The sequence below is a fragment of the Mirounga leonina genome, unplaced genomic scaffold (assembly GCF_011800145.1).
Source record: "Mirounga leonina isolate KUSES-001 unplaced genomic scaffold, KU_Mleo_1.0 Mir_173, whole genome shotgun sequence".
NCBI classification, from domain to species: Eukaryota; Metazoa; Chordata; class Mammalia; order Carnivora; family Phocidae; genus Mirounga; species Mirounga leonina.
In genome coordinates this window covers 39,638,671-39,650,723 of record NW_023270447.1, presented here as the reverse complement: position 1 = coordinate 39,650,723, position 12,053 = coordinate 39,638,671, and the positions used below count along the sequence as shown (strand labels likewise).

The 12,053-nt window shown below is 40.3% G+C and overlaps 1 protein-coding gene across 1 annotated transcript in view; it reads left to right on the top strand.

Moving 5' to 3' along the window:
* Window positions 1–1,092: 1,092 nt before the first annotated feature.
* The window catches only part of IL12RB2 (interleukin 12 receptor subunit beta 2), a 67,988-nt gene continuing 57,027 nt past the window's right edge, over window positions 1,093–12,053 (top strand). Inside the window, exons 1-3 of the mRNA XM_035018306.1 lie at window positions 1,093–1,433; window positions 3,273–3,384; window positions 4,884–5,171. Of these exons, the coding sequence (XP_034874197.1) occupies window positions 3,309–3,384; window positions 4,884–5,171 (364 nt within the window). The 5' untranslated portion in view covers window positions 1,093–1,433; window positions 3,273–3,308. The remainder of the gene's footprint in view (window positions 1,434–3,272; window positions 3,385–4,883; window positions 5,172–12,053) is intronic.

The window sequence follows — 12,053 nt, the reverse complement described above, 5'->3', positions numbered from 1 at the left end:
ACTGCTTAATACATATTTGTTGAATGAATGGCTGAATAAAAGTTTTCTGAACTGGGTTGGGATGGATGAATATAGCCATTCTAATAGTGGAAAAGTAAGAGAATAGAATCGGCAAAGATACAGAAGCATGCATTGGCATGAGATGTGCAGGGAAATAATGCAGCTCAGTGTTAGTAGACAGTAGAATGCCAGCAGGGAGTAGAGGTAGATGTGCTTGGTAATAAAGGCAGGAATTAGCCGACAGAGGCCATTGTATGCCATGACCTTGGACTGTGTGGTTTAGACGAAGGGAAACGGTCAGATTTCAATTTAGATCAGTGTTTCTCAAACATTTTTAACCAAGACCCATAAGAAATACATTTTAGGGGCACGTGGGTGGCTCAGTCAGTTAAGTGTCTGCCTTCGGCTTAGGTGATGATCTCAGGGTCCTGGGATCGAGCCCCATTTCGGGCTCTCTGCTCAGTGGGGAGCCTGCTTCTCCCTCTGCCTGCCCTCTCTCCCTGCTTGTGCTCTCTCTGTCAAATAAATAAATAAAATCTAAAAAAAAAAAAATACATTTTATATTTTCTGTAAACAGAGCCACCCTCAGATTTTAGAGGCCACCACATTCCTTAGCTCATGGCCCCTTTCTTCAATCTTCAAAGCCAGCAGTGGAAGATCTAGGCCTTCTCATATCACAGCTCTCTGACAGACCTTTTTTCCTCCCTCACCCACTTTTAAGGACTCCCTTAATTAGATTGGGCCCATTTGGATAATATAGAATCCTCCCCATTTCAGATCCTTAGCTATAATGGCATCTCCAAAGTCCCTTTGTCATGTAATGTAATATACTCACAGGTACTTAGGGCATGGACATCTTTGGTGGGCCATTATTCTGCCTACTACAGGGATGTTTACAGGGAGTTTTTTATAGCTCATCTTCCTTCCCCCTTCCTCACTTTTTTCTTTCTTTTAATAAACATTTATTAAGTACTCTTTCCTAGTGCTGACATACAGCAGTGAGCAAGACAGCCAATGTTCCTGCTCTCATGGTGACTTATTCTAGCACAAAGATAGGTAGACAAGTAGTCAAGTAAATAAACACAGTAGTTACCAACTGTACCATGAAGGCAATAAATAAGGTGATGAGTAGAAAGTAGCTGGGCAAGACCACTTTGGCTAGGTGGTCAGGGAGGGGCTCTCTGAGGAAGTGACACATGATCTGAGATCTGAAGTATGTAAGTCAGCCAGCTGCGAAGAAACAGAGGAGGAGGATTCTAGCAGAGGAAATGTAAAATGCAGAGTCTCCGGGCAGCAAAAGACATGTCTTATTTAAGGAACAATCTGAAAGCCAGTGCAAATGGAGTGGAGTGAGCAAGGCTAAAAAAGTTGAGCAAATGATGGTGGCAAGACAGGAGAAGTGAGGCCATGCGGTGCCTGAAAGATCATGTGCGGTAAGGATTTTCGATTTTATTCTAACAGCAATGGACGTATTGAAGGGTTTTAAGTAGTGGTGGTATGTAACAGGTAATGTAATCTTATTTATTCTTCTAAAAGGTAGTCGCTATGTAAAAATGACTTAGAAAGGGGTAAGGATGGATTCGAGAGACACACTGAGGGCCTACTGAAGTCACCTTGGGGAGAGATGACAGTCTTTTGGACTAGAGTGAGGACAGTAGGAATGGAGAGCAGATTGATCTGTGATATATTTTGGAGGTAAAATTGATGGGACTTAGTGATGGTTTGGTTGTAGGGGATGAGAAAGAGGGTGGAATCAAGGATGACTTCTAGGTTTTTGAGCAACTTCAGTTATTTACTGAAATCAAAAAGGCTAGGGAAAGAACCAATTTGTGGAAGGGAGACCAAGGATTCCAACTGATCATGTTAATATTGAGCACTTTATTAGAGGTCCAAGAGGTGATGCAAGGAGACAGATTGGAGCACTGAGAGATGTCTGAGTTGAAGATATGCACCTGAGAGTCATTAGCATACAAATAATTTCTAGAGCCAGGTGACCAGATGAGATCCCCTGGGAAGGGAGTAGAAGTAGAGAAAAAATGTTTTGAATGAGCTGAGGTCCTCCCAGAGTTGAAATTCAGGAGGAGGAAGAGCAACCAGCAAAGACTACTGAAAAGGTGCTAAATTTTTTGGAGCTGTCCTGATTGATGGCGAGGCTAGAGGTAGAAAAGTCAAAGGAGCAAGTGAGCACATTTCTATATACCCATTAGAGCAGTACTGTTGTATCACTAGCACTTAACGATGTGCCTGGTACATGAAAGGTGGCCTATTGAATGAATAAGTGAGTTTTTTTGAAAATGGCCAATATGTTCTGGCATATCTCTAGGTATGGGAGTAAGAGGTGAACATTTGCATTTGCTGGTTCCCAGTGGCCTAACATCACAGAACTTTCCAGCCTACTTTATGGATTTGGGGCCCACCTTTAATTTCCTAATGAATAGTAGAACCATTCCTTAGGTTTAAATTGGGAAACAATCAGAAATCACCAGTTTGCATTTTCTGAAACATTCAAGATAGAAATACATAGTAAAATAAACAAGTAATGAATAAACAAGCAAACAAGTAAACTTGAACTTCTGTAGAAGACTCCAACAACTCCCTTTCTTATGACCAAAGAGATCAGTCTTTTACTAAGTTCCAGGAGAGGAGTATGAGCTACTTTTTAATTTCCTGTTACTTCTAAAAGAAGTTCAGAAATTCTCATCTGTCTTGAGATTTAACACCACTATGTTTGACTATGATAATGCAGCCCTATTTGGAAGAAAAAAAATTTTGTATGCGACTGAAGCTCAGAAGGTTAAGTAACTCGCCCACAGCCTCAAAGTTTTTTTTTATTTTTTTATTTTATTATTATTTGGGGGGGCAGAGGGAGAGGAAGAGAGAGAATCTTAAGTAGGCTTCACACCCAGCACAGAGCCCAATGTGGGGCTCAATCTCACAACCCTAAGACCATGACCTGAGCCAAAATCTAGAGTCAGATGCTTAACCTTAACTGACTGAGCCACCCAGGTGCCCCACAGTCTCAAAGTTCTTAAGCCCAGTTCTAAAGGACTCCAATGTCTCTTCTCCCATCCTTTGCCAACGCCAAGGAGCTTAAGTGAATGGGGGTTAGAGGTGGCTAAGATTTTTAATTTACTAGTTTTAAAAGTATACTGCTTAAAAAAATCTTAACAATATAGAGAAGTTAAAGGAGCATTCTAAGTCCTTCTGAATGATTTTGGTTCTGGTATTTTCTGAATGTATTTAACATGAATGAATTTGTCTTCTTTTGCAAGGAAAATTACAGAGGTGTATTCCAGAATTGACTGTTCATGGCACATACAGTTGGAGGGTGCTCACTGGCACTTATTTTTATCATTGTGTTGTTGTTGGTTAAAGCAAACATAGGTAAGATATTTCTATAATTGAATCTGTAGAAGGATTTGTGGTTTAAACTCTCAGTTACAGATGAAATATGTATTTGTGAGAATTGTTCTGGTATTTGGTCTTTTGTAGTCTGTCTTCTCTCATTTTAAATGGGTAAGTCTGGTTCCATATCTAGAACTAATATGCATTTTATTTAATTTATGCTGATTAATGTATTAGTCCAATCATATAATTTCTCTTTAAAAAGTGGTTAGGTAACCACAAAGCTGGCATTGTGAATTTTACTAAAATGAGAAATGATAGTGCATTTTAACAGAGGGTATGCATGGATGAATTCAACTATGCTAAAAAAAAATAATAGCTGACATTTTCCTTCCCTTTTCTTTATTGGGAGCTTACTTTTTTACTTTCTAGCTCATTACAACCAATGGAAACCAAAGAAGCAGAGAACAGACATATAAGTAGGATGGGAGGGGAGAGAGAGAGAGAGACTTAGTTTTAGTTCTGAAAATAAAAAAGAATGTTTTATTTAAGTATTTCCTTTATTTGATTTAAGTAACTTTTTTACAAATTCCTGTTTAGGGTAATTAAAGCAATCTTACAATTACAAAAAAAAAAGTACTTTCAGTGGAGGCTTTCCATCACATCTGAAAATTCAGGGCAAATCTATAATTCTGAGGTTCTTTCATTGGCGGGACCACCAAAAACTGTTCCATTTCTGAATAGTTGTCATATTTATTTACACAAAAACTTCTAGAGAGTAAGAATGACCTCTCTTTTAATGAGTTTAATATGGTATCTGGCAATAAATAAATAAATAAATACACTCTTTTAAAAAGAAGAATACATTCATGTAATGCCATATTAGCTGTACTGGGTTATGGTTCATTTAGCCCAGTGTCTTTCATCTTGAAGGAATACCAAAGTTTGGCATGGAGGACCTAGTTTTCATCCTTGATGCCAACCACAAACATACCAGAGCCACTGAATATTTTCTTTTGTTATAAAATAATGTTTTAGATTATATATATTTTATACCACTACAGCAAGAGAAAGTATTATTCCTGAATCTACCCCTTAAAGTTTGTAATAGCCTTTTAAATGGTCATTTTGTTTGTTTGTTTGTTTTGCTTTTTGCTCTGAGTATTGAAGTAAGCCTTATAAATCAGAAATGAGGATGGAAGCAAATGTGATTTACTGTGGGAAGTATTTTCCAGTAATCTGGTGGATAATTTGCATATAAGAGAGATTGGTTTTTCCTCGTCCTCTGTTCCAACCCTATTCTCTCAGCACTTTTAGTCTTACTGTTTTGAGAACAATGCATCTTTTAATTAAAATAAAGTTAGACTTTAATGTGGTTGCCTTCTGTTCTCATTGTGCATCAACAATACAGCCAGAGTAATGTGGGTTATTTCTATTTCCATGATTTGATGGGATTAATTTTACCCTGCTCTTGAGAATCACACAAACCCACCATTTTGAAATGGGTTTCTTATGTGCTGACTTGTGTCTTATTGCAGATGCATGCAGGAGAGGAGATGTGACTGTGGAGCCTTCCCATGTAATTTCACTTGGATCAGCTGTCAATATTTCATGCTCTTTGAAGCCCAAACAAGGCTGCTCACAATATCCTGGTTTTAATATGTTAATCCTCTACAAGTTTAACAGAAGAATCAATTTTCTGCATGGTCACTTCCTCAGTTCTCAAGTCACAGGTCTTCCTCTGGGTACAACAGTGTTTCTCTGTAAACTGGCCTGTAGCAAAAACAAGGAATTACGAATATGTGGGGCAGAGATCTCAGTTGGTGGTGAGCATTCCATTCTGAATTCTTAAAAACTAGTCATCTTTTGGTATTTGTCATGTGTTAGACAGAAATCCAAATATAGGGCAGTGTTCTTTCTTTTCCTGCCACATGGGTATATTTTATCTTGATAGCAATATGAGTACCTCAATATGAGAAATCCAGAAAGAAATAGAATTTGGACTTCATGTAGTAGTGTTCTCTCTCTCTCTCCCAACCCTCCCTCCCCACCAGTTATTTTGCCCATTAAGACTAAGGACCTGTTGTCCTTGGACTCCAGTGGCAGGAAAGAGAATCTCTGCAGCTGAATCTTCATGCCTTCTTGATTTATGAGAATTTGTTCAAAGCTACAACCTCCTAAAAAGAAGAAAGAGATACCGTTTTTGACTTATGAAGCCCAGGTTGAGTACCCAAGGCTGAGCAATTCTCCTTTCCCTAACTTAATAGTCCTTATATCCACATTCACTCCTGACAACTGGTTATCATACTTAGCAGAGGTTAAAGGAGAACTGTTGTCACACTCTTTTCTGTTTTTTTTTTTTTTTAAAGATTTTGTTTATTAATTTGACAGAGAGAGACAGCGTGAGAGGGAACACAAGCGGGGGAGTGGGAGAGGGAGAAGCAGGCTTCCCGCTGAACAGGGAGCCCGATGCGGGGCTCGATCCCAGGACCCCGGGATCATGACCCGAGCCAAAGGCAGCTGCTTAACCGACTGAGCCACCCAGGTGCCCCGTTTTCTGGGTTTTCTAGAAATCTCCATGAGCCAGAACTGATAGGCTCATGCTTTGTCAGGAGAGTTGACTTATATAGTCTCAAAGAAGCAAGAGTGAGGGAATGAGCCAGGAAAGGACCAAAGCAAACACAAGGAGGTCAGATTACTGAGCTGGCCACAGCACCAACAGAAAATACAGCTGGTTGCTTGCTCACTAGGGACATTCCCAGAAAAAACATATGGGAGTACAATGACAGAGAAAGAGAAGAATTTCACTCTCATTGGTCAAAATTTACCCATAGGGTATCAACTCCCCTACATGCTGGCTTGCACTGCTGGTCCCTCCAGGAAGCTGCTGGGAGTAAGAACTAAGACCTCAGAGCTGGCATCTATAACATGAGCCACAGTGCCCAGGTGAGCCCGCAGTATACCTGCCTAAAGCTTGTAGACTGCAGCCCGCACCCTTAGCCTCAAAGGCCCAGCCAGGCAAGCCAGTGAGTATGCATGGGCTCTGAGTCATCCCAGGAAACTGTGCCTCCGTGGTTCCAGAGAAGGTCAGGAGTGGACAGTAAGAGGGGTGGGGAGAGTAGGAGGACTGCAGGCTGACTGACCAAGATGCAAGGACAGAGCCCCTGACATGAAGACAGTGAAGCAAAGCTCAATGAAACTCTTTTCAGGAAAAATGGAAACCACTTTTCTGTAACCTATAAGGATATGGTTGGGGCCAAGCAATCTTGCTGGAGAGCCACCAGAAGCACCGAGCGGAACACCAAGCACACAGCCAAATGAATCACTGGAGGCTAAGGAGACATAAACCAGGTCCAGGCCTCTTCTTCCCATTTGTGGCCTCCTATTCACACCACTTACGGGTCATGTACTCTCAGCTCCGACCGCCTGTGGTGTCCTAAAAGGAGCATGGGCTTTGAAGCCCAGCCCTGTCACTAACAGTATACTGATAGGCAGTTTCAATTCTCTGAGCCCCAGTTTCTCTGTCTGTGTTATCAAGATATTAACACCTACTTCATGAGATGGTTGTAGTGATTAGATGACATCTGGTATGCAAAGTGTTTAATCTAGTACCAGGCGCAGAGAAGGCACTGAGGTGATAAGCTCTAGGGTGGAGGTTTCAGCTGGCTTGACTCTTCTTCCTGTGTGCCACATGGTAGATACGAGTCCATTTCCCTTAAAAGAAAGTACAAGAAAGTGATAGACAAATGAAAATTCCTCTAAAAAACACCATTGGTCCTCACCTCTTTTGTCCTCAGAACACCTGAATGTTTCACCCAGGTAACTCGCCGTCTTAGTAGACCAATATTACGTATTTGTATTAGATGTTCTCAGGCCTATGACGTCAGTTGCTGCTGTTTTTCTTCATATTTATTAGGCTAACAGTAGCCTTGGAGGTCAGTGTTCTTGCACATGTCCTTAGCCATCCAGTCCATTTCCTACTTTGCTCAGATGTGTTAGAGTGCTGCGACCCCTTTCCATTTTTAGAGTTTTCCACCCAGTGGTATGCCTGGGTGGCTCACTCGGTTAAGTGTTGACTCTTGTTATCAGCTCAGGTCTTGAACTCAGGGTTGTGAGTTCAAGCCCTGCATTGGGCTCTGCACTGGGCATGGAGTCTACTTAATTTTTTTTTCATCCAGAGTATGCAGATGCATTTGTGACAGTTTGCAGCCTCAGAAGACCTAGGGAGATGGTTAAGAGGATCTGTCATAGTGCAGCTCAGTTAGGTGGTACTGCTGGAATGTTGCTTGTCCAGTGTGCTTAAATGGTAACCACACCATCAGTGGCTGCTCTTTGAGCAAGTTTAGCACCTTTGAGGTGAAGGACTGACTGGAAGCAACAGCTTTTTCTGAGTATGGCTAATCATTCCAAGAAAAGACGCAATGAATTTTGGTTTCACCTAGTATGGTAAGCTTAATCTTATCTAGTGAGGGAGTAAACAGCCTCTTTTCTTTTTTGTGGTAAGTGGTATCCTTTTTTGTAGGGCCATTGTATATCCTGAGAATGTGGTCATAAAGTTGGCTGGTTTTTCAGAACTGGGAATGGGTAATTTAACCTTTTTTTCCCAGCCTCTCCTTGGGCTTGGGTGGTTCTACTACCAAGAGTTCATTCAAGTTGTGTGGTTACTAAGCAGTCAGTGCTCTAGCTTAACCTCACAGGGTTGATCCACAAACTACTTAGAAAATCAAGGTAATAAATGAAAGACAATGGATCCTTGCTTGGTTGTTTTCAATATATGCTTGACTGGTGGTATTTCTGAAAGCTGTTTTTCTAAGCCATTTAGTTTCCCATAGTAAGTAGGGCTTTTAAATACAGTAACAACCGTGGGATGCCTGGGTTGAGTCATGATCTCGGGGTTGTGGGATTGAGCCCCACATCGGGCTCCATGTGGAGCCTCCTTGGGAGTCTCTCTTTCCCTCTCCTTTTGCCCCTCACCCTGTTGCAATCTCTCCCTAAAAAAAACAAAAATGATAACAACCATAGTACTCATAGAAATTTATTATATTGCAAGCTATTTTAATTTTCAGAGGCTTTGATTTCTGTCCTTTTTGGGGGGGTGTCAGCTATTATACACTTGTATTGAAGAGAATGAGATCTGGGTTCCCCTGGGACAGATAATCTCTGCCAAAACCAAGTCCTGGGCTGAAGTAGACACCTTGATTTCATGGTGTGGGGACCTCATGTTGGGAAAGTTGACTTGATTTTTCAGTAAAAGCTGTGCTCTTTAAAATGAGAGTCTCTGCAAACTTTTAGGAGTAAAGGTACGATTAGAATTGTTTCATTACTTAAAGGTGCCACATGCTTTATATCTCATTTGGTCACCATTACCTATGAAGGGTTAAGGTAATGATGGTGGTTTGAACACATATATTTACATTGATCCCCCCGAAATTAAGCCAAGATGCAGTAAAGAAAATTTTCTAGAGGCACAAATCCTAAAGGACAAAAGAGATGGGAGGGGAGACATACCAACAAACTTTTGGAAGCTGGAATACAGGTAGATCAGTGATAATTGGCTTAGCCAGCAGTGAGAAACATCTTGATGCAACATGAGTGAATGCAGAATCTCCCGCCCCAGAAAGACTCAGAAATTGGTGGTACCATGTCCTTCTGGGAGTGAGGGTAAGAATGGGACTAAAAATGAGAGGTTTGATTGAAAAATCTATTTGAAAAACAGATTCTCAGATCTCTTTCCCAATTCCGTGTAGCTAGACATTCACTGCTCTCCTACTCTGGCATAAGACTGAAGGCTTGGCATTAAAGGGCTGCTAAACTAGCTCCAGCCAGTCCAGCTGAGATTGGTAGTACCATGCTGGAAAACAAAGGGGATTAAAGGAACATTTGCATACAGCTCTCTTGAGCCCTGTACCCTCCTCCACTCAAGTTAGAATATCCTTTTCTGGGAAATCTGGTAAGTCCGAGAGGAAATACCTAAAATTATTTACAACATAGGTTCCCAAGGAAACCTCGCCAGATCACCTTGGAGTGAAACTCAGAGTCAGCAAACACCCCTCAGCTGACACACATGCAGAGCTCCAATCTGTAATTAGTGCCTCACTCCTACACATGAGTAGAAATATAACGATCTGGGGAAAATGTCTACTATGAAAGATAGAAACCAGAACAAACGTATGGAACAAAGCATATAAGCAAAGTGGAAGAAATAGAGGGTATTCAGGGAGAAGAAATGTTAAAAAACAAAAACTATCCTTGATACCCTCAGAGAATTACAAGAAACTAGTGCATACAGAATAAAAATAGGATGCTGTGTGGAAAGGAAATACTCAGAGAAAACATTGCCCCCAAAGATAAACAAATGAAAAACTTAATAGGAGGGTGGATGTATACACTGAGGAGGCTTTTCCTTGATAGTAGAACAGAAAGACCAAGAGCTTAAAAATATAGAAGATAAGGTATAAAATTAGAGGAAAACTCAAACTTTAAAAACTAGGGATTTTTAGAAAGGAAAAAATAGGAGAATCGACGGAGAAATAATTCAAGACTATTTCCCAAACTGAAAGATATAAGTTCCCAGAATGTATGAACTCTGAGAAACCAGAAGAGAATAGACCCTCCTTAAGCATATCTTTGTGAAAATTCAGAAAAGTGGGGACAAAGAAAAGATTCTACAATTTTCTGAAAATTAAAAACAGTGGTTCAAGAATCAAAATGGCTTCAGGCATCTTTTTTTTTTTTTTAAGATTTTATTTATTTGTCAGAGAGAAAGAGAGCACAAGCTGGGAGAGCGGCAGGCAGAGCAGACAGAGGGAGAAGCAGGCTCCCCGCTGAGCAAGGAGCCCTTCCCAATGTGGGACTGAATCCCAGGATCCAGGACCTGAGCCGAAAGCAGACGCTCAACCGACTGAGCCACCCGGGCGTCCCTGGCTTCAGGCTTCTTAACAGCACCCTAGAACATAGAAGACAACAGAGCATTGCTTCCAAAATCCTGGATTTTGAAAATTCTTTTCAACTTAGAATTCAATACTCAGCCAAAGTATCAGTCAAGTGTGAGGGTAGAATAAAGACATTTTTAATCGTGCTCAAAATATTTCCTCCCTGTACCCTTTCCCAGGAATTACTGGAGGATGTACCCCACCATCACAAAAAATTAAATCAGGGGAGAAGAAAGAATTGGATTTAAGAAACAGGAGGTCAAACACTGGAAAATGAAGGAATTTCCATTATACTAAGGACTGGCAATATCAAAATAGCAGCTGTGTACCAGGCACAGAGGCAAACCTGTCTTGTTGGATAGTTCCCAAGGACCCTAGAAAGAGGTCTTCAGGCAAACGAAACAGCATTTGAATATGTTGAACAGTGGTTCAGATAATTGGCTTGAGAGTTTGGAATTATATTAAGAATAAGAAAACTAATGGAAGAACAGGACGATTTTTTACGGGCTCCAAGGTAAACAAAAAGTTGTACAGAAAATGAGAAGTTAATGTAGTAGTCTAAGTGGATCAAGTGGATCATAAGTAGTTATGTATACAGATATATACAGTGTATATATACATTTAACCATGCTCAAAATATTTCCTTCCCAGCACCCTTTGCCAGGGAACTATATATGGTATATACAGAGTGTGTGTGTGCGTGTGTGTATATATATATGTGTGTGTGTGTGTATAGTTCATATATATTCAGTATAAGATATACGTATTTCATATATATGTGAAAGAGTCTGTTCTTTCAGGAAAAGAAAGTTTATTATTCCATTAAACAAAACTATATGAGCTACATATTAACATACCCATTTTATAAATGAAGAAACTGAACTTCTGAGAAGTTAACCTGTCCACTATCACCCAGTGGATAATTATTGTGCCCAGGTCTGTGGTGTTTGCTAAGGACAAAAAAAAAAAAAAAAAAAGTCATTTATTCCATCAATTACAGGCTTTTTTTTTTTTTTTTTTTTTTGGTACAGACAATATCTAGGGCTTCAGTGGTATATTTGTTTTATCTCACCCAAAGGAAACATCTCTCACATGTGGGTCTCAGTATTAGAGTGGAATGAGATCAATGAGTAACAGAATTTTCTCTTACCTCCACTAAATCTGAGAAACTCCTAGCTTTGGGTTTACCTTTGACTATAAAATGGCTTAATTTACAAATACACACCTTTGATAGAAGTGACCTTGTCTGCCTTGTACACCTTTATATGTCTATAGCTAGCACAATGCCCAGCCCATAGAAGGTACTCAGTGTCCACATACATAAAGAATCAGTTTACAAATGTTTATAAAGTGTTCCAAGTGATGCTGCAGAAATTAGATTAGCTGGTACAGCCCAGAAGAACATGCCTAGGGCTAGTGGGTGGAAGTGTCATGGCAACAAATACCAGGTCTGTGGAGAGAAAGACGCCTGTAATCTTTAGAGGCTTCTAATATTTGAATGGACTTCACCAGTGGTAATGGACGTAGCACTGAATGTTCACCTGTCAGGGAGAATGGGGGAATGTGGTGGTAAAAGGCTTGGACTCAAGTCCGCTACTCCTACTCTGCCACTTCGCAGTTTTGTAATTTGGGACAAGATAGTTAACCTCTAAGTCTTAGTTTCCTCTTCGATAAATTGAGGATGATAACAATAAATACTTGATAGAGCTACTGTGATGTCTAATTGAGAAAAACCTCATATAACGCATAGGACTTGGCATGTAGTGTTTGATCCAT